Source organism: Salmo salar, chromosome 27 (genome assembly GCF_965601325.2).
Source record: "Salmo salar chromosome 27, fSalSal1, whole genome shotgun sequence".
NCBI lineage: Eukaryota > Metazoa > Chordata > Actinopteri > Salmoniformes > Salmonidae > Salmo > Salmo salar.
The window spans coordinates 35,513,840-35,538,974 of NC_138317.1; the positions used below are offsets into that span (position 1 = coordinate 35,513,840).

At 41.9% G+C, this 25,135-nt stretch overlaps 1 protein-coding gene across 1 annotated transcript; it reads left to right on the plus strand.

Moving 5' to 3' along the window:
- The first annotated feature begins 1,502 nt into the window (after positions 1 to 1,502).
- Positions 1,503 to 18,625, plus strand: LOC106588959 (uncharacterized). The gene is made up of 4 exons (XM_082970272.1): positions 1,503 to 1,612; positions 11,083 to 11,144; positions 16,309 to 16,362; positions 16,485 to 18,625. Exons 1-4 carry the CDS (start codon positions 1,602 to 1,604, stop codon positions 18,623 to 18,625), a joined length of 2,268 nt encoding a protein of 755 aa, XP_082826398.1. The 5' UTR covers positions 1,503 to 1,601.
- The last annotated feature ends 6,510 nt before the right edge of the window (positions 18,626 to 25,135 follow it).

Consider the following 25,135-nt stretch of genomic DNA (forward strand, 5'->3'; position numbering starts at 1 on the left):
ATCAAAAGAGTGATCAAATTAAGATCTGTAGGGTTGCAAAATTACAGCAAATTTCCCCAAATCCCCTGGTCTTCCTGATTCTGGGAATCTTCGAATAGGGAGGGGTTTCTGGATAAACGGAATTTGGGGAATGTTACCGGAATTTTGTAACCCTAGTCCTACGATAATGGAATCAATGATACATTTTAATTTGATAAGTTAAACATTTCTGAAGGTGTCCTAGGGATTCGAGGGATCACTTTTTACAATGTACTGTAGTTGTACTAGATTTTGCAAAATACAACATTGTTTAGGCTATATTTAATTTGCCACTATGTTCATTTCACGACTCCATGTGTGAAGCGACGATGATGCGGCACAGTTTGGGGGTTCGCACAGTAGGCTACGCTAATTTTGAGGTATATCTGCTTTTAGAGCATAATTATAACTTTCACACTATCGGCCCTCAAACAGATACTAAAGATAAGCCACCGCCTTGAAACCTTGAGATTACAGTGAGTTTTTAGCAAAGGACAAGACTGTGGATCCGTCGGTAACCACGTCACTCCACCCCATCTCATCCCCCCTCCCTTGGAGCTCCTGGAAATATCTGGATCATGTATTTCTTTACCTCTACTTTATGCAAAACATCACTGTAATAGGGATTTTCAAGGTGAATAAAAGAAAAGTTGCAAATAGTAAATCAAAATTAATCTGGTTTAATACAATTAAATCAATGCGGTTTATTACAAGTTGCAACAGGAAGACAATATCCAGCATGAGGAAATGTCTAACTCGCCTTCTCTAAGCAGTCCCTTATATTTTAATATTCCATAAACACCCATAGAGAGTCTTGTAGGAAGTCACAACATCAGCTGCTACAGAATTACAGGGTCACAGAATATAATAACAATCAGTGTCCTTGGTTCTTGTTCCTGCAGTCTGGCGTCAACCACTATCAACAGACATGAGAACAATCCATAACATTCAGTATCAAGTCTAGTGACCATCAACCCATACACAAATGAGTGTCTCAAAGTAAACTGGAAATCATGTGTATTACAGAAAGGGGAATCTATAAAACTAAATAAAGCGAGTCGCACACTCATATATAATATATATATATATATATATATATATATATATATATATATATATATATATATATATATATATATATATATATATAAACTCCCAGTAATTTATTGGGTAAACCTGAAGGCACAGTGACGCCGAAACGTTGGTGTTTTACTCAATAAATCACTGGGAGTTTACATATAAAGAGAGAGAGTGCGACACTATTTATTTTCATAGCTTCCAGTTTATTAGATTCAGGGGTAGATTCAGATCAGAGGGGACTTTAGAACATGAGTTGTTTGAAAACACAAAGGTGTGAGAGCCTCACACTCAACCCTGTTTTAAAGGAGTTTAATGCTAGCTGTGCCTCTGTCTATCTTTCTGTCTGTCAGTGTGTCTCTGTGGCTCACAGGCTCTGCCCCCTAGGAGCAGAGGGGGTGGTGAAAGTATAAAACCTCTTGGGCTCCCTCCAGCCAGACTGTAGACCTACTAGAAACTATAAAGACACCTGAGTGTCGCCCCACTGGCTAAACTCTCCCGTCACAATGCTGTCACGGTAAGTGAACACTAACACAACGGTAGCTTGCATTGGGTATTTGGTTTTGACTTATGTGTGTGTACTGGAACTTTTAAAATGACACAATCTATTTGACATATTTGGACAGCTGTATTCTTGGGGGAAGTGTATTAGTCAGTCTACCTGTAGAATGAAACTAAAGACGTTTACAGCTGCTGGGGGTATTTCACTGATAGAGAGTGGTGAACAGTTGAATTCATTGTTTTTTTGTGTGATCACAATAGTTTAGCAATGTGTGTGTCATTTCTGTTGTTGTTCCAGATGTCCTTTTTTGTTGTTCAATCCTAAACTCCAATAACAATAGCATTACCACTAATATCAATGATGATACTGGTACAAGATGAAGTGACGGGACTCTAAATAGTCTTTAAAAAGATTTTGGGAAAATGTTCAACTCTTAGTCAAAATGTTTAATAAACATCCTTTGTTTTTGACTTTTCATTATATTACAAAGATGAATTGTATAATGTACCAACTTTTCATTGATTAACTTTTCATTGATTCACTTTTCATTGATTAACTTATTATCCATAATATATATTGAACATAAGAACATCCATAAGATACTTTGCATTGCTGCAAGTTACATATATTCTTATTATAATGCAATGAGCAGGAAAAAAACTATTGTCCATTTTGCTTAGTCCTATTTGCTTTGCATTTTCCACTACCACTAACTACCCTAAGATGCCTTCTCGGAGAAGTCATTATCTCTGTTTGACAAAATTACGGTTCTCTTTCAAATAATCATTTGGTGTCGTTTGATGTCACAACGGGAATTTGCTGAATAAGCAATTCACTACATCACACGACATCTGTAGTAGACAGACGAGTCGCGTGGCCAATGAGGAGTGGAGCCTCCTCAACAAAAGGTGCCACAGTAAAAGTATAAAAAATAAAGTCAAAATAAAACATAACAAAAAGTATGTTTCAATGACACTGAGGGGCAGTGTTTTTAAAGCTAATGCCGGTTTGCCTGAGGCTGATGCCTTGCAGGTGTTTGTACACATGTGCACATACACATGTAAATAGTGACATACATGCACTCAAACATATTCAGTTGGCCTTGCTGTTATGATTTCTGTTGTCCTTGATGTTTTTTGCATTGTTTTCTGTTTTCCTTCATCTTTTTTTCTCTTTTGTTCATTTTCTTGGCTATTGGGGGGGGTGGATTATTTTATTTGTATCTTATTTTCTCGGATGGTTGAGGGGCAGCTCTTGGGGAACTGTGGGGGGGATCTGGGAGGGCTGGTGGCCTGGCGGTTGGGAGCTTGGGCCGGTGGCCGATGGATCGCTGGTTCGGGTCCCCGTTTTTGACCTTGTGTGAGATCTGTCAACGTGCCCTTGAGCAGGGCATTGACCCTGGTTGCCTCTGTGTGTCGCTCTGGATCGGAGTCTGTTAGATGACTAATATGATGTACTTGTTGAGCGGCTTCACTGCAAGTATATTGTATGTTTTAGCCTATAGACAGAAAATAAAACAGGAAACGCCCGTGCTCAGGTCTGTCAGCTTCTATTTCACGGCCATCAGACGGTTAAACAGCCATCACTAACATTGAGTGGCTGCTGCCAACATACTGACTCAAATCTCTAGCCACTATAATAATAAAAAATTGGATGTAATAAATGTATTACTAGTCACTTTAAACAATGCCACTTTATATAATGTTTACATACCCTACATTACTCATCTCATATGTATATACTGTACTCTATACCATCTACTGCATCTTGCCTATGCCGTTCGGCCATTGCTCATCCATATATTTATATGTACATATTCTTATTCATTCCTTTACACTTGTGTGTAAAAGGTAGTTGTTGTGAAATTGTTAGATTACTTGTTAGATATTACTGCATGGTCGGAACTAGAAGCACTAGCATTTCGCTACACTCACATTAACATCTGCTAACCATGTGTATGTGACCAATAAGATTTGATTTGATGTTTTAAATATTTAAAAAAATATATCTATAATTTTTAAAAGGTGCCACGGTAATTGTCACGTTCTTCCTAGCAAAGACCATTACACTCTCCAAGTTCTCCTCAGCATGACTTGGTCCCTGTCTTCACCGCGAGGTTAATGCTATGGAACGTAGGACCTCAATCAATCTATCTATCTATCTATCTATATATATATATATATACACTCAGCAAAAAAAGAAACATCCTTTTTCAGGCCCTGTCTTTCAAAGATAATTCGTAAAAATCCAAATAACTTCACAGATCTTCATTGTAAAGGGTTTAAACACTGTTTCCCATTCTTGTTCAATGAACCATAAACAATTAATGAACAGGCACCTGTGGGACGGTCGTTAAGACACTAACAGCTTACAGACAATTAAGGTCACAGTTATGAAAACTTAGGACACTGAAGAGGCCTTTCTACTGACTCTGAAAAACATCAAAAGAAAGATGCCCAGGGTCCCTGCTCATCTGCGTGAACGTGCCTTAGGCATGCTGCAAGGAGGCATGAGGAATGCAGATGTGGCCAGGGCAATAAGTTGCAATGTCCGTACTGTGAGACGCCGAAGACAGCGCTACAGGGAGACAGGACGGACAGCTGATCGTCCTTGCAGTGGCAGACCACATGTAACAACACCTGCACAGGATCGGTACATCCGAACATCACACTTCCGGGACAGGTACAAAATGGCAACAACAACTGCCCGAGTTACACCAGGAACGCACAATCCCTCCATCAGTGCTCAGACTGTCCGCAATAGGCTGAGAGAGGCTGGACTGAGGGCTTGTAGTCCTGTTGTAAGGCAGGTCCTCACCAGACATCACCGGCAACAACGTCGCCTATGGACACAAACCCACCGTTGCTGGACCAGACAGGACTGGCAAAAAGTGCTCTTCACTGACGAGTTGCAGTTTTGTCTCACCAGGGGTGATAGTCGGATTCGCGTTTATCGTTGAAGGAATGAGTGTTACACCGAGGCCTGTACACTGGAGCAGGATCGATTTGGAGGTGGAGGGTTCGTCATGATCTGGGGCGGTGTGTCACAGCATCATCGGACTGCGCTTGTTGTCATTGCAGGCAATCTCAACGCTGTGCTTTACAGGGAAGACATCCTCCTCCCTCATGTGGTACCCTTCCTGCAAGCTCATCCTGATATGAACCTCCAGCATGACAATGCCACCAGCGATATTGCTCGTTCTGTGCGTGACAGGAATGTCAGTGTTCTGCCATGGCGAGCAAAGAGCCCGGATCTCAATCCCATTGAGCACGTCTGGGACCTGTTGGATCGGAGGGTGAGGGCTAGGGCCGTTCCCCCCAGAAATGTCCAGGAACTTGCAGGTGCCTAGGTGGAAGGATGGGGTAACATCTCACAGCAAGAACTGGCAAATCTGGTGCAGTCCATGAGGAGGAGATGCACTGCAGTACTTAATGCAGCTGGTGGCCACACCAGATACTGACTGTTACTTTTGTTTTTGACCCCCCCTTTGTTCAGGGACACCTTATTCCATTTCTGTTAGTCACATGCCTGTGGAACTTGTTCAGTTTATGTCTCAGTTGTTGAATCTTGTTATGTTCATACAAATATTTACACATGTTAAGTTTGCTGAAAATAAACGCAGTTGACAGTGAGAGGACGTTTTCTTTTTTTGCTGAATTTATTTATATATATATATATATATATATATATATACTGCTCAAAAAAATAAAGGGAACACTTAAACAACACATCCTAGATCTGAATGAAAGAAATAATCTTATTAAATACTTTTTTCTTTACATAGTTGAATGTGTTGACAACAAAATCACACAAAAATAATCAATGGAAATCCAATTTATCAACCCATGGAGGTCTGGAGTTGGAGTCACACTCAAAATTAAAGTGGAAAACCACACTACAGGCTGATCCAACTTTGATGTAATGTCCTTAAAACAATTCAAAATGAGGCTCAGTAGTGTGTGGCCTCCACGTGCCTGTATGACCTCCCTACAACGCCTGGGCATGCTCCTGATGAGGTGGCGGATGGTCTCCTGAGGGATCTCCTCCCAGACCTGGACTAAAGCATCCGCCAACTCCTGGACAGTCTGTGGTGCAATGTGGCGTTGGTGGATGGAGCGAGTCATGATGTCCCAGATGTGCTCAATTGGATTCAGGTCTGGGGAACGGGCGGGCCAGTCCATAGCATCAATGCCTTCCTCTTACAGGAACTGCTGACACACTCCAGCCACATGAGGTCTAGCATTGTCTTGCATTAGGAGGAACCCAGGGCCAACCGCACCAGCATATGGTCTCACAAGGAGTCTGAGGATCTCATCTCGGTACCTAATGGCAGTCAGGCTACCTCTGGCGAGCACATGGAGGGCTGTGCGGCCCCCCAAAGAAATGCCACCCCACACCATGACTGACCCACCGCCAAACCGGTCATGCTGGAGTATGTTGCAGGCAGCAGAACATTCTCCACGGCGTCTCCAGACTCTGCCATGTCTGTGACGTGCTCAATGTGAACCTGCTTTCATCTGTGAAGAGCACAGGGCGCCAGTGGCAAATTTGCCAATCTTGGTGTTCTCTGGCAAATGCCAAACGTCCTGCACGGTGTTGGGCTGTAAGCACAACCCCCATCTGTGGACGTCAGGCCCTCATACCACCCTCATGGAGTCTGTTTCTGACCGTTTGAGCAGACACATGCACATTTGTGAACTGCTGGAGGTCATTTTGCAGGGCTCTGGCAGTGCTCCTCCTGCTCCTCCTTGCACAAAGGCGGAGGTAGCGGTCCTGCTGCTGGGTTGTTGCCCTCCTACGGCCTCCTCCACATCTCCTGATGTTCTGGCCTGTCTCCTGGTAGCGCCTCCATGCTCTGGACACTACGCTGACAGACACAGCAAACCTTCTTGCCACAGCTCACATTGATGTGCCATCCTGGATGAGCTGCCCTACCTGAGCCACTTGTGTGGGTTGTAGACTCCGTCTCATGCTACCACTAGAGTGAAAGCACCGCCAGCATTCAAAAGTGACCAAAACATCACCCAGGAAGCATAGGAACTGAGAAGTGGTCTGTGGTCCCCACCTGCAGAACCACTCCTTTATTGGGGGTGTCTTGCTAATTGCCTATAATTTCCACCTGTTATCTATTCCATTTGCACAACAGCATGTGAAATTTATTGTCAATCAGTGTTGCTTCCTAAGTGGACAGTTTGATTTCACAGAAGTGTGATTGACTTGGAGTAACATTGTGTTGTTTAAGTGTTCCCTTTATTTTTTTGAGCAGTGTATATATATATATATATATATATATATATATATATATATATCTGCCCCGGTCAACTGTTATTGTGAAGTGGAAACATCTAAGAGCAAAAACGGCTCATCCACAAAGTGGTAGGCCACTCAAGCTCACAGAATGGGACCGCTGAGTGCTGAAGCGCATAAAATGTGTCTGTCCTCGGTTGTAACACTCACTACCAAGTTCCAAAATGCCTCTGGAAGCAAAGTCAGCATAATAACTGTTCTTCGGGAGCTTAATGAAATATGTTTCCATGGTCATGCAGCCGCACACAACCCTTAGATCACCATGCGCAATGCCAAGCATCGGCCGGAGTGGTTTAAAGCTCGCCATCATTGGACTCTGGAGCAGTGGACATGCGTTCTCTGGAGTGATTAATCACGCTTCACCATCTGGCAGTGCGATTCATGAATCTGGGTTTGGCGGATGCAAGGAGAAGGCTATATAGTCAACTGTAAAGTTTGGTGGAGGAGGAATAATGGTCTGGGGCTGTTTTTCATGGTTCGGGCTAGGCCCCTTAGTTCTAGTGAAAGGAAATCTTAACGCTACAGTATACAATGATATTCTAGACGATTCTGAGCTTCCAACTTTGTGGCAACAGTTTGGCGAAGGCCCTTTCCTGTTTCAGCATGACAATGCCACCGTGCACAAAGCGTAAATGCTTTGTCGAGATCGGTATGGAAGAACTTGACTGGCATCCACAGAGCCCTGACCTCAACCCCATCGAAAACCTTTGAGATTAATTGGAACGCCAACTTCGAGCCAGGCCTAATCGTCCAACATCAGTGCTCAACCTCACTAATGCTCTTGTGGCTAAAGGGAAGCAAGTCCCTGCAGCAATGTTTCAACATCTAGTGGAAAGCCTTCCCAGAAAAGTGGAGGCGGTTTTAGCAGCAAAGGGGGGACCAACTCCATATTAATGCCCATGATTTTAGAATGAGATGTTCGACAATTAGGTGTCCACATACTTTTGGTCATGTAGTATATACACTACGGTTCAAAAGTTTGGGGTCACTTAGAAATGTCCTTGTTTTTGAAAGAAAAGCACATATTTTGTCCATTAAAATAACATCAAATTGATCAGAAATACAGTGTAGACATTGTTAATGTTTTAAATGAGTATTATAGTTGGAAATGGCAGATTGTTTTAATGCAATATCTACATAGACATACAGAGGCCCATTATCAGCAATCATCACTCCTATGTTCCAATGGCACGTTGTTAGCTAATCCAAGTTTAGCATTTTAAAAGGCCTAATTGATCATTAGAAAACCCTTTTGCAATTATGTTAGCACAGCTGAAAACGGTTGTCCTGATTTAAAGAAGCAATAAAACTGTCCTTCTTTAGACTAGTTGAGTATCTGGAGCATCAGCCTTTCTGGGTTGGATTACAGGCTCAAAATGGCCAGAAACAAATAACTTTCTTCTGAAACTCAGAAACTCAGTCTATTCTTGTTCTGAGAAGTGAAGGCTATTCCATGCGAGAAATTGCCAAGAAACTGTAGATCTCGTACAACGCTGTGTACAACTCCCTTCACAGAACAGAGCAAACTGGCTCTAACCAGAATAGAAAGAGGAGTGGGAGGCCCCGGTGCACAACTGAGCTAGAGGACAAGTACATTAGAGTGTTTAGTTTAAGAAACAGACGCCTCACAAGTCCTCAACTGGCAGCTTCATTAAATAGTACCCGCAAAACACCAGTCTCAATGTCAACAGTGAAGAGGTGACTCCGGGATGCTGGCCATCTAGGCAGAGTTCCTCTGTCCAGTGTCTGTGTTCTTTTGCCCATCGTAATATTATTTTTTTTTTGGCCAGTCTAAGATATGTCTTTTTCTTTGCAACTCTGCCTCGAAGGCCAGCATACCGGAGTCGTCTCTTCACTGTTGACGTTGAGACTGGTGTTTTGCGGGTACTATTAAATGAAGCTGCCAGTTGAGGCCTTGTGAGGCGATTGATCAATTAGCCTTTTAAAATATTAAACTAGGATTAGCTAACACAATGTGCCATTGGAACACAGGAGTAATGGTTGCCGATAATGGGCCTCTGAAAGCCTATTTAGATATTCCATAAAAATTCTGCAGCTACAATAGCTACAATATTTACAGCTACAATAGTTAATTACAATATTAACAATGTCTACACTGTATTTCTAGTCAATTTGATGTTGTTTTAATGGACAGAAAATTTACTTTTCTTTCAAAAACAATGACATTTCTAAGTGACCACAAACTTTTGAATGGTAGTGTAGATGTCAGTGGAGGCTGGTGGGAGGAGTTATAGGAGGACGGGCTCATTGTAATGGCTGGAATGTAATAAATTGAACGGTATCAAACGCATCAAACATATGGAAACCACATATTTGACTCTGTTCCATTAATTCCATTCCAGCCATTCCAGGAGGGCTACTATCCACTCTACTTCCCTTCACAGGAGGGCTACTACCCACTCTACTTCCCTTCACAGGAGGGCGACTACCCACTCTACTTCTCTTCACAGGAGGGCTACTACCCACTCTACTTCTCTTCACAGGAGGGCTACTACCCACTCTACTTCCCTTCACAGGAGGGCGACTACCCACTCTACTTCTCTTCACAGGAGGGCTACTACCCACTCTACTTCTCTTCACAGGAGGGCTACTACCCACTCTACTTCCCTTCACAGGAGGGCTACTACCCACTCTACTTCCCTTCACAGGTGGGCTAATACCCACTCTACTTCTCTTCACAGGAGGGCTACTACCCACTCTACTTCCCTTCACAGGAGGGCTACTACCCACTCTACTTCTCTTCACAGGAGCAAGAGATATTACAAGCTATATCGCTCTGTGTTCAGTAATGCTTTGGTATACCCGTATCATGGAAATGAATCTTTCCCACTGATCAGGTGCATGTTAGCTGTCATCTCTGCCTTTAGGCCCCAACACTGTACAGGGGGTTTCCTCTCCCTTCTGAAGAAGGACATTTTTTTATTTCTACAATTCCTAAAAGCTAACTCAACAAAAACATTGTTACTTTTACGAGACGTGTTTGTGCATTAGTAGCACAATTTCTAACTTATTTACATTTGCTTTGACTTACACTTGTATGTTGACTTCTCCATATTTGACGTTGAGGTTTTAAGTTTTGCCTGACTTTTCTTAGCAGATGTACAATCATCGCAAATTGAATTATGGGGCGTTTCAGGCCCCCGAAGTAAACATAATTGTACACTCCCAAAAACTCCATTAAAAACGAGAGCTGAGGGACTTTGTTGCAAACTTCCCTTACTTGGCTAATCATTTGGACCAATGACAAATATGGCCGCGGGGATTCCCCCAAGGGCATAAGGCGAGGGTAAGTGGACGAGGGTGTGTCTTTTCTGAGATTGAAACGCAGCCCCAGTCTCCAAGCCGGTGGCCCTGTTTTGGGTATGGCTATGGTGCTTGGTATGCTTTTCACAGAAGCTGTTCAGCCACTGGAAAACGCTAAAAATAACCTTACAGCTGGCTGCACACTGAGTGGGCACACTGTGTGCTTGCCACCATACGTGATGGTTCCATGCCCCATTGTTACGTTGGATTAGAGCCCCTATATAACCCTGCCTTTTCGGATTCTATCATTCCTATTGTTCTTTCCTGGTATTTTTGGTTTTACCCACCGATACTTTTCTCACGGGGAGGCAGTGTCTCCATCATTTATGTCCAAGTGTTTACTTCATAGGCATGACGCTAAGGCAACTCTTTTCAGACACGGGTTTTCTATGGCTCTGTATACCCCTGATTTGATATTATGTTTTTCACAGACGGTCTGGGCCTCTGAGGGATGAATCTGTCAGATTATCCTGGCTTTGGAGCGCATATGGGAATTGGCTACATCCCATTGTGAGATGGCAAACGATTATTACTTATGTAACCCCGGTTCTCTGAGTGAGTGTCTCACTGCAGTTCCCTGCTTGCAAGAGCGCAAGGAAGAGGGACATGCTTTAGAATGACCAGAGAGCAGCTCCATGGCACTTTTTATTGAGGAGGCTCCCCTCCTCATTGGCCACATGACTTGTCTGTCCACGACAGACACTGTGTGATTGGATCAACCCGTAGTGAATTGCTTACTCAACGAATTCCCATTGTGAGACACCTCTATTATCAGAGAACTGGGGTTACGCAAGTAACCTTAAGTTTTAAAAGTGTCGTGACCAGTTCTATCTCTGTGTTCTTTATTCTAACAGAAAGTGGACTGTTCATTTGATCTTTGCTTTGGCTGGTCTTGCTCTCTCAGACCACGTTACTGGTAAGAAAACATTCAATTAAACCTTCTTATAAATGTGGGTGAATTTAGAACACTTCCATCAGTAACTACAGTTTAACAATAATGTCAATTTTTATAAAATGTGCACAATATGTTGTCTAGATACGATGGTTTCCATTTTAGTTTGATTTCAGGTTCAACGCAATAACAAAACAATGCATTACGGATTTCCTGCTTCACCTTTCTAGTTATCCAGTCTCTAAACTACACTGCAAACATTAAGAGAGGGAATTTGAGACTTTCATGGAGACACTTAACTAACCCATATAGAAGAACTGCAATGTCGGATACTCACATAAACATGTATATACACACCTTTACTTTTTCCACATTTTGTTGTCTTACAGCCTGAATTTAAAATGGATTCGATGGATATTTTTTGTCACACCCCATAATGTCAAAGTGAAATGATATGTTCATTTTATTTGACTAATTAATACAAAATGAAAAGCTGAAATGTCTTGAGTCAATAAGTATTCAACCCCTTTGTTATTGCAACTCTAAATAAGTTTAGGAGTAAGACTTTACGAATACGTCACATAATAAGATGCATGTGTGAAATAATGTTTAACATGATTTTTTTTAATGACCACCTCATCTCTATACCCCACACAATGCAAAATAAATGTGGCAAAGCAGTTAACTTTTTGTCCTGAATACAAAGTGTTATGTTGGGGGCAAATCCAATACAACACATTACTGAGTACCACTCTCCATATTTTCAAGCATAGTGGTGGCTACACCATGTTATTAGTGTGCTTGTAATCGTTAAGGGCTGGGGAGTTTTTCAGGATAAAAAAAGAAACAGAATGGAGCGAAGCACAGGCAAAATTCTAGAGGAAAACCTGGTTCAACCTGCTTTCCACCAGACACTGGGAGATGAATTGACCTTTCTGCAGGACAACAACCTAAAACACAAGGCCAAATCTACCCTGCAGTTGCTTACCAAGAGACAGTGAATGTTCCTGAGTGGCCGAATTACAGTTTTGACTTAGAACGACCTGAAAATAGTTGTCTAGCAATGCTCAACAACCAACTTGACAGAACTTGAAGAATGTTGCACAATTCAGGTGTGGAAAGCTCTTAGAGACTTGCCCACAAAGACTCACAGCTGTAATCACTGCCAAAGGTTCTTCTACAAAATATTAACTCAGGGGTGTGAGATATTTCTGTATTTCATTTTCAATAAATTTGCCAACATTTCTAAAGACATGTTTTCCCTTTGTCATTATAGTGTATTGTGCGTAAATATACAGTACTAGTCAAACGTTTGGACACACCTACTCATTCAAGGGTTTTTCTTTATTTGTATTATTTTCTACATTGTTGAATAATAGTGAAGATGTCAAAACTAGTAAATAACATATGGAATCATGTAGTAAGCAAAAAAGTGTTAAACAAATCAAAATATATTTGAGATTTTATTCTTCAAAGTAGCCACCCTTTGCCTAGATGACAGCTTTGCACACTCTTGCCATTCTCTCAACCAGTTTCATAAGGAATGCTTTTCCAACAGTCTTGAAGGAGTTCCCACATATGCTGAGCACTTGTTGGCTGCTTTTTCTTCACTCTGCGGTCCAACTCATCCCAAACCATCTCAATTGGTTTGAGGTCGAGTGATTGTGGAGGCCAGGTCATCTGATGCAGCACTCCATCACTCTCCTTCTCGGTCAAATAGCCCTTACACAGCCTGGAGGTGTGTTGGGACATTGTCCTGTTGAAAAACAAATGATAGTCCCACTAAGCGCAAACCAGATGGGATGGCGTATCGCTGCAGAATGCTGTGGTATCCATGCTGGTTACGTGTGCCTTGAATTCTAAATAAATCACAGACAGTGTCACCAGCAAAGCACCCCCACACCATCACTCCTCCATGCTTCACGGTGGGAACCACACATGCAGAGATCATCCGTTCACCTACTCTGCGTATTACAAAGACACGGCGGTTGGAACCAAAAGTTGCAAATTTGGACTCATCAGAACCAAAGGACAGATTTCCACCAGTCTAATGTCCATTGCTCATGTTTCTTGGCCCAGGCAAGTCTCTTCTTATTATTGGTGCCCTTTAGTAGTAGTTTCTTTGCGGCAATTCGACCATGAAGGCCTGATTTACGCAGTCTCCTCTGAACAGTTGATGTTGAGATGTGTATGTCACTTGAACTCTGTGTAGAATATATTTGGGCTGCGATCTGAGGTGCAGTTATCTCTAATGAACTTATCCTCTGCAGCAGAGGTAACTCTGGATCTTCCTTTCATGTGACGGTCCTCATGAGAGCCAGTTTCATCATAGCGCTTGATGTTTTTGCGACTGCTATTGAAGAAATGTTCAAAGTTCTTAATTTTCCGTATTGACTGACCTTCATGTCTTAAAGTAATGATGGACTGTCATTTCTCTTTGCTTATTTGAGCTGTTAATAATATGGGCTTGGTCTTTTACCAAATAGGGCTATCTTCTGTAAACCACCCCTACCTTGTCACAACACAACTGATTGGCTCAAACGCATTAGGAAGGAAATAAATTCCACAAATTAACTTTTGACAAGGCACACCTGTTAATTGAAATGCATTCCAGTTGAATACCTCATGAAGCTGGTTGAGAGAATGCCAAGAGTGTGCAAAGCTGTCATCAAGGCGAAGGGTGGCTACTTTGAAGAATATAAAATCTATTTTGATATGTTTAACACCTTTTTGCTTACTGTATGATTACATACGAGTTATTTCATAGTTTTGATGTCCTCACTATTATTCTACATTGAAGAAAATAGTAAAAATAAAGAAAAACCCTGAATAAATGTGTCAACTTTTGACTAGTACTGTATGTATATACATACATACACACACACATATATACATACATACACACACACACACATATATATATATATATATATATATATATATATATATATATATATATATATATATATATATAGTTGAAGTCGGAAGTTTACATAAACCTTAGCCAAATACATTTAAACTCAGTTTTTCACAATTTCTGACATTTAATCCTAGTAAAAATGCCCTGTCTTAGGTCAGTTAAGATCACATGTCAGAATAATAGTAGAGAAAATTATTTATTTCAGCTTTTATTTCTTTCATCACATTCCCAGTGGGTCAGAAGTTTGCATCACTCAATTAGAATTTGGTAGCATTGCCTTTAAATTGTTTAACTTGGGTCAAATGTTTCGGGTAGCCTTCCCACAATAAGTTGCGTGAATTTTGGCCCATTCCTCCTGACAGAGCTGGTGTAACTGAGTCAGGTTTGTAGGCCTCCTTGCTCGCACACGCTTTTTCAGTTCTGCCCACATATTTTCTATAGGATTGAGGTCAGGGCTTTGTGATGGCCACTCCAATACCTTGACTTTGTTGTCCTTAAGCCATTTTGCCACAACTTTGGAAGTATGCTTGGGGTCATTGTCCATTTGGAAAACCCATTTGCGACCAAGCTTTAACTCCCATATTGATGTCTTGAGATTTTGCTTCAATATATTCACATAATTTTCCTTCCTCATGAGGCCATCTATTTTGTGAAGTGCACCAGTCCCTCCTGCAGCAAAGCACCCCCACACCATGATGCTGCCACCCCCGTGCTTCACGGTTGGGATGGTGTTCTTCGGCTTGCAAGCCTCCCCCTTTTTCCTCCAAACATTCTTATGGCCAAACAGTTCTATTTTTGTTTCATCAGACCAGAGGACATTTCTCCAAAAAGTACGATCTTTGTCCCCATGTGCAGTTGCAAACCGTTGTCTGGCTTTGTAATGGCGGTTGGAGCAATGGCTTCTTCCTTGCTGAGCGGCCTTTCAGGTTATGTCGATACAGGACTCGTTTTACTGTGGATATAGATACTTTTGTACCTGCTCTCTCCAGCATCTTCACAAGGTCCTTTGCTGTCGTTCTGGGATTTATTTGCACTTTTCGCAGCAAAGTACGTTCATCTCTAGGATACGTTCATCTCTTCCTGAGCGGTATGACGGCTGCATGGTCCCATGGTGTTTATACCTGCGTTCTATTGTTTGTACAGATGAACGTGGTACCTTCAGGTGTTTGGAAATTGCTCTCAAGGCTGAACCAGACTTGTGGAGGTTTTTTTTCTGAGGTCTTGGCTGATTTCTTTTGATTTACCCATGATTTCAAGCAAAGAGGCACCAAGTTTGAAGGTAGGCCTTGAAATAGATCCACAGGTACACCTCCAATTGACTCAAATGATGTCAATTAGCCTATCAGAAGCTTCTAAAGCCATGACATCGTTTTCTGGAATTTTCCAACCTGTTTAAAGTCACAGTCAACTTAGTGTATGTAAACTTCTGACCCACTGGAATTGTGATACAGTGAATTATAAGTGAAATAATCTGTCTGTAAACAATTGTTGGAAAAATTACTCGATGCCCTAACTAACTTCCAAAACTATAGTTTGTTAACAAGAAGTTTGTGGAGTGGTTGAAAAATTAGTTTTAATGACTCCAACCGAAGTGTATGTAAACTTACGACTTCAACTGTATAGATCTTTTTTTTAAATACATTTTGAATTCAGTCTTTAACACAACAAAATGTGGAATAAGTCAATGGGTTTGGATACTTTCTTATGGCACTATATGAATACACTATATCAACAGCACCCCTGAAACATAGTTAGTCAAATGCTTTCTAGACCAGACATGAGTAAATGTGTCAGTCTGACTATTTCCTGTGGGGCCATGCTAGAGGTTTAGACAGTTGACAGAATAAACCAAAGGGTTCTCAAATCCAAGCCAAAGTCATATCAATTCCCCAAATCTTTTCATGCCAAAGAACATTGTTTACTTACTGCCTTCTTCAAACACACATTCTATAACATCCACTTCAAACAGTATTTGAAAGACAGTAAGCCCAATCAAAACCATTTACCAATTAAAAAATATAATAGTAATATTGATCTTGTCCAGACCAATTTTATTACTGAAGAGTCCTAAAACAAGTTCAATGGCCAGACGTCTAACTCCAACTCACCCAATGTTTCGTTCTTCATTTATCAGATGTGAGTAACAGTGATACATCCACAAGCAGTGAGTCACCAATTCATTTCAATGGAAATGAAACACACTGACTACTGGGGATTTCCTGATAATTACAGTAGTTGGGATCAAAGTCACCCGTCCTTGTCTTCCAGATGGAGATACCAGCGTGGAAACCACAGGCACTCCTGATGCCCCTGACGCCCCAGGTGAGGCCAAGGAGTAAAATAAACAAAGGTCATTAGAGTGCAGGATGAAGTTATTATGATTAGTTATGAGGATGCATGGCAATTTGTATTTCAATTTAATGCAGTAGAATATTTTCTCACAGGCAAGTTCTGCATGCTGTGCTGTACTGAAGACTGTATCGAGGAAAGCAGCCATGTAGGGAGCCAAGGTTGTTGGATGCCCTGTATGGAGGCATGTTGGAAGGAATGTATGGAGCCCTATATGGATCTCTGTATGGAGCCCTGTACACAGGATTCGTCGAAGGTGTGCAACAGTAAGGGGGACATTAATGAGGACAGTAAGGGGGATGGTAAGGGGGACGGTAACTGGGACGGTAAGGGGGACGGTAAGGGAGACGGTAAGGGAGGCAGTAAGGGAGACGGTAAGAAGGACAGTAACGAGGACACTAAGAGGGACGGTAAGGGGGACGGTAAGGGAGGCGGTAAGGGGGACGGTAAGGGGGACGGTAAGGGAGGCAGTAAGGAGGACAGTAAGGGAGACGGTAAGAAGGACAGTAAGGAGGACGGTAAGGGAGGCGGTAAGGAAGGCAGTAAGGAGGACGGTAAGGGAGGCAGTAAGGAGGACAGTAAGGGAGGCGGTAAGGAAGGCAGTAAGGAGGACGGTAAGGGAGGCAGTAAGGAGGACATTAATGAGGACAGTAAGGGAGACGGTAAGAAGGACAGTAAGGAGGACGGTAAGGGAGGCGGTAAGGAAGGCAGTAAGGAGGACGGTAAGGGAGGCAGTAAGGAGGACAGTAAGGGAGGCGGTAAGGAAGGCAGTAAGGAGGACGGTAAGGGAGGCAGTAAGGAGGACATTAATGAGGACAGTAAGGGGGACGGTAAGGGGGACGGTAAGGGAGACGGTAAGGGAGGCAGTAAGGGAGACGGTAAGAAGGACAGTAACGAGGACGGTAAGAGGGACGGTAAGGGGGACGGTAAGGGAGACGGTAAGGGAGGCGGTAAGGAAGGCAGTAAGGAGGACGGTAAGGGAGGCAGTAAGGAGGACATTAATGAGGACAGTAAGGGGGATGGTAAGGGGGACGGTAAGGGAGGCAGTAAGGAGGACAGTAAGGGAGGCGGTAAGGAAGGCAGTAAGGAGGACGGTAAGGGAGGCAGTAAGGAGGACATTAATGAGGACAGTAAGGGGGATGGTAAGGAAGTCGATAAGGGAGACAATAAGGGGGACAGTAAGGGGGTTAGTAAGGGAGACAGTAAGGGGGACAGTAATGGGGTTAGTAAGGGAGACAGTAAGGGGGACAGTAAGGGGGTTAGTAAGGGAGACAGTAAGGGGGACAGTAAGGGGGTTAGTAAGGGAGACAGTAAGGGGGACAGTAAGGGGGTTAGTAAGGGAGACAGTAAGGGGGACAGTAAGGGGGTTAGTAAGGGAGACAGTAAGGGGGACAGTAAGGAGGACAGTAAGAGGGACGGTAAGGAAGTCGATAAGGGAGACAATAAGGGGGACAGTAAGGGGGTTACTAAGGGAGACAGTAAGGGGGACAGTAAGGGGGTTAGTAAGGGAGACAGTAAGGGGGACAGTAAGGAGGACAGTAAGAGGGACGGTAAGGAAGTCGATAAGGGAGACAATAAGGGGGACAGTAAGGGGGTTACTAAGGGAGACAGTAAGGGGGACAGTAAGGGGGTTAGTAAGGGAGACAGTAAGGGGGACAGTAAGGAGGACAGTAAGGGGGTTAGTAAGGGAGACAGTAAGGGGGACAGTAAGGAGGACAGTAAGGGGGTTAGTAAGGGAGACAGTAAGGGGGACAGTAAGGGGGTTAGTAAGGGGGACAGTAAGGAGGACAGTAAGGGGGTTACTAAGGGAGACAGTAAGGGGGACAGTAAGGAGGACAGTAAGGGGGTTACTAAGGGAGACAATAAGGGGGACAGTAAGGGGGTTAGTAAGGGAGACAGTAAGGGGGACAGTAAGGGGGTTAGTAAGGGGGACGGTAAGGGGGACAGTAAGGAGGACAGTAAGAGGGACGGTAAGGAAGTCGATAAGGGAGACAGTAAGGGGGACAGTAAGGAGGTTAGTAAGGGAGACAGTAAGGGGGACAGTAAGGGGGTTAGTAAGGGAGACAGTAAGGGGGACAGTAAGGAGGACAGTAAGAGGGACGGTAAGGAAGTCGATAAGGGAGACAATAAGGGGGACAGTAAGGGGGTTACTAAGGGAGACAGTAAGGGGGATAGTAAGGGAGCCGGTAAGGAAGTCGATAAGGGAGACAGTAAGGGGGAAAGAAAAAGACAGTAAGTGTGAGTGTAGTCTAACGTTCCTTAACCCTCTCTTGGTCCTCAAAATGGGGAAGGTGTCTACAGAGATACAATTGAATTATTATGCTGTTTTGATGTACATAACATTTTTGCCCACTTTTTGACTGTTTTCTTGTTGTTTTTAATTTCCTGATGTTTTGAGATCCTCTCTAGTGTTTACAGAACATAAGGGTCTGATTGGTGAAATCAATGCTAGCAGTAATATACAGAATGACAATGTATGAGAAGAAATGTGTCCAATTCCAATGATAATGAGTACATGATGCGTGAGATGTTCATTAAAGAATCATTTCTGTGATGTGGATTTTTGCCACTCTGCACAACCTGACTCCAGGGCTATGCCTCTCCCCCTTCAGAAGAAGGCCTCTGTCAGGTTTATTATGGGTTTTATGGTATAAAATCATGTTTTATAATGAACTTCACTGCCTTAGTTTGAGTATTTTGATTTCTCGATCTCTTTGTTTTAAGGTACTTATTATGTTGCATTTATTCAATATAATCACACATGAGAATCAAAGTTGTAACACTTAAGATAAGAACGATTGACAGGTAACATGTTTTTTGTTTATGGTTGTTTATTGATTGTTTATGCTGTTCAGGTTTTCCCCTTCTGCTATACAAAGAATGTTATGCCTGTTCAGTGCATTTACCTTCCTCTAGTCATTTCCTGGGGAAGGAGTTTTGGTTCATGGAAGACTGTTCGCTCTCCCACCGCCTGATGTGCCCCGTTACAGTGATGGATGAAGAGGCACGTCTGTTAATCCACTAAAGAAAAGTATGGAATGTTGGATTCAAAATTCTGGGTGCCCCTTAAATTTGCTTAACCTCTCTTAGGTCAGGAGTCTTCTTCTCAAAACCCATTGGAGGAAAAGCTCAGAGGGGAGGTATCTCTGGCTTTCTCATCCAATGGGTTTTGTGAAGGAGATGAGGAGAGAGAGGAGAGGACATGAGGAGTGTGCAATTGAGATCTTCCCAATGGATCCTAGCTGACCCTCCTGAGTTCAAAGGCCAATGGCTGTAATTCAGCTATAGGTAGTTTCAAGTGATAGATATATCTAATATACGGTCTTCTCTGACCAAGAGGGTGGACAACATTGACTAAATGTTTTGACCAGCGTCTAGGTACTTGGAGAGAAAGCAGTGATAGGATGACTTTGTAATGATGGTTTTGTCCTTCAATTGTTGGCATATTGTTATGACCCTTCCAAGGAACTTGCCTGTTTCCCCCTTATGCATATTTGTCTAGTAAACATTTTAAAATATAGAACCTGTTTGCCTTATCCTTGTATCCGGCATTTTCCAAACCTTGAACAAATAAATTATTCTCAACAATCTCAAAGATAGTTTAATATTTGATCATGGAGAATCAAACTTAGGTTTTGTTAAAGACAGTTTATTTAAGTTGTGACATAATCATTATACAAGTTACACTCCTGTCCTTTCAATTAGCGGGTTGATAAAATGGTCACTATTTTCCCTTACAATGCCCTTAAGAAAACCAGCTGGCCCAGTGAAATGACTGTGTTTTATTTATACACAGAGTATATCAAATCATTTAGGAACCCCTCCCCCTTACTTTTTCCCTCAGAACAACCGAAATTCGTCGGGGCATGGACTCTACAAGGCGTCGAAAGCTTTCGACAAGGATGCTGGTCCATGTTGACTCCAATGCTTCCCACAGTTGTGTAAAGTTGGCTGGATGTCCTTTGGGTGATGAACCATTCTTGATACACACGGGGAAACTGTTGAGTGTGAAAAACCCAGCAGCGTTGCAGTTCTTGAAACAAACTGGTGCGCCTGGTACCTACTACCATATCCCGTTCAAAGGGACTTAATTCATTTGTCTTGCCCATTCACCCTCTGAATGGCACACATACACAATCCATGTCTCAATTGTCTCAAGGCTTTAAAATCCTTCTTTAACCTGTCTCCTCCCCTTGATCTACACTGATTGAAGTGGATTTAACAAATGATAAGGGATCATAGCTTTCACCTGGATTCACCTGGTCAGTCTATGTCATGGAAAGAGCAGGTGTTCTTAATGTTTTGTATACTCAATGTATTTCCACACTACGAGGTTGGAATAATACTGTATTAATAACACTGAATAATACTGTATTAATAACACTGAATAATACTGTATTAATAATACTGAATAATACTGTATTAATAATACTGAATAATACTGTGAAAATAATAATGTCGCCTGACATTTCAGCCTGTTTTGTGGGATGGAGATTTGGCCTGCTTGGGGACATCACTAGGTGGTAAATTAGTTAATAGTTTTCAGTTTTCTCCTCCCCACTCAGACCACTCTCAGACAATCCTACACTCTCAGAAAAATGGGTCCCAAAAGGGTTCTTTGGCTGTCCCCATAGGAGAACCTTTTGGTTCCAGGGAGAACCGTTTTTGGTTCCATGTAGAAACATGTGGAAGTGGTCCAACATGGAACCCAAATGGGTTCTACCTGGAATCAAAAGGGTTCTACCTAGAACCAAAAAGTGTTCTTCAAAGAGTTATCCTATGGGGACAGCCGAAGAACCCTTTTAGGTTCTCGATAGCATTTTTTCCCCCAAGAGTGTAACAAAATTCTTGCTTGAGAAATTGCTCTTGGCTAAGAAACTATTTTTGTTTCTTTTTGACCATTTTAATTGAAAACAACAACAGTAAGGTACTTTATTATTACCTAGAAATGATTTGATATTGAGATAAAAACGTTACCATTGGACCTTTAAGATAGTATTCAGTCATTGTAGGTTTGCTAGGTTTCTGCAGGTTGTGGGTTACTACAGTTTTCCTCTCGCTTTCATATGATGCATTGCTGTCTCAGTCCTTGACAGAAAGCTCAATTGACACTTTTGTTCTTCTAACCGATAACGGCTGCTACATTTGAAAAATAACTCCTACTGGCTCAGTTCAACATTCATTTTAAAGTTATGAGTAACATAAGGTCCTTTATACAAAATGAAGTGTTCATACAATGTCTTTGATTATGTATAATCTACATTGGTTGGAAGAATGGTAAAATAATTATATAGACATAATGAAAATGTAATTTCAATATGTACACAGGGGGAAAATCTAATAAAGATTGAGTTGTCAGATAATTTTTGGGGGGCAAGTTTGTTGGGATAAAAAGCAGTATGTGTGTGTTTTTGTGAATGTGTAAAGGATGTGCTGATGAAATGAGAAGAAAATAAGAAGCCTACTCACCGACTACCAAGACATTACAATAATATCAACTATAAATAATATGATAATATAATGAACAAACAAAATATCATGTCATAACAATAATCAATGGAGTTACTAGAATGTGATACATTGACAATTGAAATACAGACACACATGTCAAGTTGAATAGTAGCGTACTAAGCACACAGCCAAGACAACGCAGGAGTGGCTTCAGGACAAGTCTCTAAATGTCCTTGAGTGGCCCAGCCAGAGCCCGGGCTTGAACCCGATCAAAAATCTCTGGAGAGACCTGAAAATAGCTGTGCAGCGACGCTCCCCATCCAGCCTGACAGAGCTTGAGAGGATCTGCAGAGAAGAATGGGAGAAACTCCCCAAATACAGGTGTGCCAAGCTTGTAGCGTCATACCCAAGAAGACTCAAGGCTGTAATCGCTGCCAAAGGTTCTTCAACAAAGTACTGAGTAAAGGGTCTGAATACTTAAATAAATGTGATATTTCAGTTTTTTATTTGAAATAAATTAGCAAAAATGTAAAAAACCTGTTTTTGCTTTGTCATTATGGAGTATTGTGTGTAGATTGATCAGGGAACATTTTAGAATAAGGCTGTAACCTAACAAAATGTGGAAAAAGTGAAGGGGTCTGAGTACTTTCCGAAGGCACTGTATAAGAACAATGCTAAAGAGTCTGCAGCCAAGAGATGTTAAGGTCAGAATGTTGTGGTTCTACTAAGATTATCTGTAAAGAAAGCTACTGTGGGAGTGTTTGTTTGAGTTCAGTTTGTCCCTAGCTGTATTATTATCGATATCATTTTTGTTTTATGTTCTTTTATTAATCTCTTTTATCGCTTTCTGTTTATTTCTTTATGATCTACTTTTGTCACGTCCTGACCAGTATAAGGGTTATTTGTTATTGTAGTTTGGTCAGGACGTGGCAGAGGGTATTTGTTTTATGTGGTTCGGGGTTGTGGTTTATGTAGTAGGGTGTTTGATTTATTATTTCCGGGTTTTGGTCTATGTTCCATGTATAGCTGATGGCCTTACAGGACTGTTTATTCGTCGGTGTGTTTCTTTTGGTGTACATGTTTATTTTGGTTTTTCCTTCTTTACGTAATAAAAGAAGATGAGTACACATATACCCGCTGCGTTTTGGTCTCAATCCGACGACAACCGTTACAACTTTATTTTAATGCTTTACTGCACTTTAACTAAAGTTTGATTTGATTTGAATTTCATTCCTCCTATAGAGATGAATTACAGACTGATAAATGACCAAGTGAGAGCAACTCCACTCCACTGCCAGTAATTTCCAAAACATCTCACCATATCCAATTACTACAGAGAATGACTCCTTAAGGAGGATCAGAGGTGGCTCGTGATCACCAGGACAAAAAGTCTTCACAGGATTTGAGATCAATTTGAAATGGCATGGTATTGTAACACGAGAAGTGTGTGTGTGTGTGTGTGTGTGTGTGTGTGTGTGTGTGTGTGTGTGTGTGTGTGTGTGTGTGTGTGTGTGTGTTTGCATAGTCTGCGTCTGTGTGAGGGTTGTAAACTGAACATTTGTTATAAGCAAGTTATTAACTTCAATAACTATTCATCAAAATTACACAAATACACAAATGTCTTCTCAGTTAAAATTCTAAATGTACTTTCAGCCTAGTGAAATGACACTGGCTACAGCATTACAACTGTTGTAGAATGCAAACTTAGGCAAGATGTTTCAAGGATGCTTTGACAAATGAATAAATTGTTTCTGATATTTCACAACCTACAATAAAGTCTACTTTTCTATCTTCTTCATCAGCCATGCTACAAAGTCATCACACTGAAGATGAATCTTCAGTGTTGGTACAATCAATCACTTGCTCTACCAACAAGCTTCCGTTAACACAACCTCCATCCAGTCTAGAACCCATAGCCCCTGTCTGACATTTCCACTGGGCCTGAGTCAGAGTGGTAAGTCAAAGTTCCATCATCAGTTACCCCCAGAGAAAGACTACACCTGTAAAGACAGACTACATCTCCACTGGTTAAACTTTGAGGGCGATGCTGGATCAATCCACCAGCCCGTCAGGCCTCTAATCTCGGCCGTTACCCAAGCTTGGCTCCAAGGCCACTTTCAGCCCACAACAGGAACCCACTGTCCCAGCCCAAGGAGCCTAGCAGTCACATGATGTGGGGAGGTGGGACATGGATCTAGCTAAGAGGAATCTTGGCAAAAGGCTGACAGGGTCCATAACACTATAATACAGCAGCCTTTCTATATGTCCTCCTCATCAACCCTGTTATTTGGATATCCAAAGGGAGGAAGAGTCGCATCTCCTGCAGACACACTTCCTCTGAGTACCAGTCAGTCCCAAACGTTCTAAAGAGAATTAGGCCATAGTGCTGGTTCTGTTCAGTTGGCTACTGAACAACTAGAACATAAGAACTGGCTATTAGAACTACATGTGTACTACATTGAAAATGTCCCAAATTTACTTGAATTAGAAAAAGTCAAGTCACGGTTGTGCTAAATCAACAATTCAAGTAACAGGGTGATTATATATTAAAAAAAGAGATGAATCAATGCAAAAATGTACCTATATGTGTATACAGTTGAACAAAGTTATTGGGTTGATCAAGGGAACAGTTGGTTTTATATTTCAGTGGACAACAACGGAGGTCTGTTTTAATGGCAGAGGTAATTACTTTTGTTATGAAAGATATATTTATCCAGTTTATCAGGAAGAATTTATTAAACCAATAAGTCTTTGAGCCTCGAGATATTAATGACAGTGTAAAACAGTCCATCGGCTGGCGTTGACCTGGGCTGGGACTGATGTGAATTAGCAAGCTCAGCAGGAACACAATCACCCAATACTGAAGAAGAGGGCTGAATTAACAGTGTCTCTCTGGACACCATTGGGTGTAATGTACTATTCTAGTTGGCAGACAGAGAGACTAAACAATGTAATAAGTCATATTCTGTAGGTAGTTTAATAGGAAGAAAGTTTATTATAAAATAAATATTTTTAAGTCATGACTATCCACTGACCATGGCAAACCTGGGAGAATTGGATCAAAGGCTTTGAGTTCTCTTTATGTGGCTTGGAGGTAGGCTATATTTTCTGGGCCTTGAAACATAGCACAACTAATGGGAACGGAGCATAAAGTATTACCAACATCAACTAGCTTAACCCATGATCCCAGATGGGAGGGGAGAGGAGGATAGGTGTGGAGGAGAGGAGAGGTGGGGAGGGGAGAGGAGAAGAGGAGAGGTGGGGAGGGGAAGGGAGAGGTGGGGAGGGGAGGGGA

Bases quoted from the DNA above. Each gene is read 5' to 3' on its own strand.
- LOC106588959 (XM_082970272.1), top strand. The intron at 11,145-16,308 runs GTAAGAAAACAT...CTTGTCTTCCAG, and splicing joins TCTCTCAGACCACGTTACTG to ATGGAGATACCAGCGTGGAA. The intron at 16,363-16,484 runs GTGAGGCCAAGG...ATTTTCTCACAG, and splicing joins TGATGCCCCTGACGCCCCAG to GCAAGTTCTGCATGCTGTGC.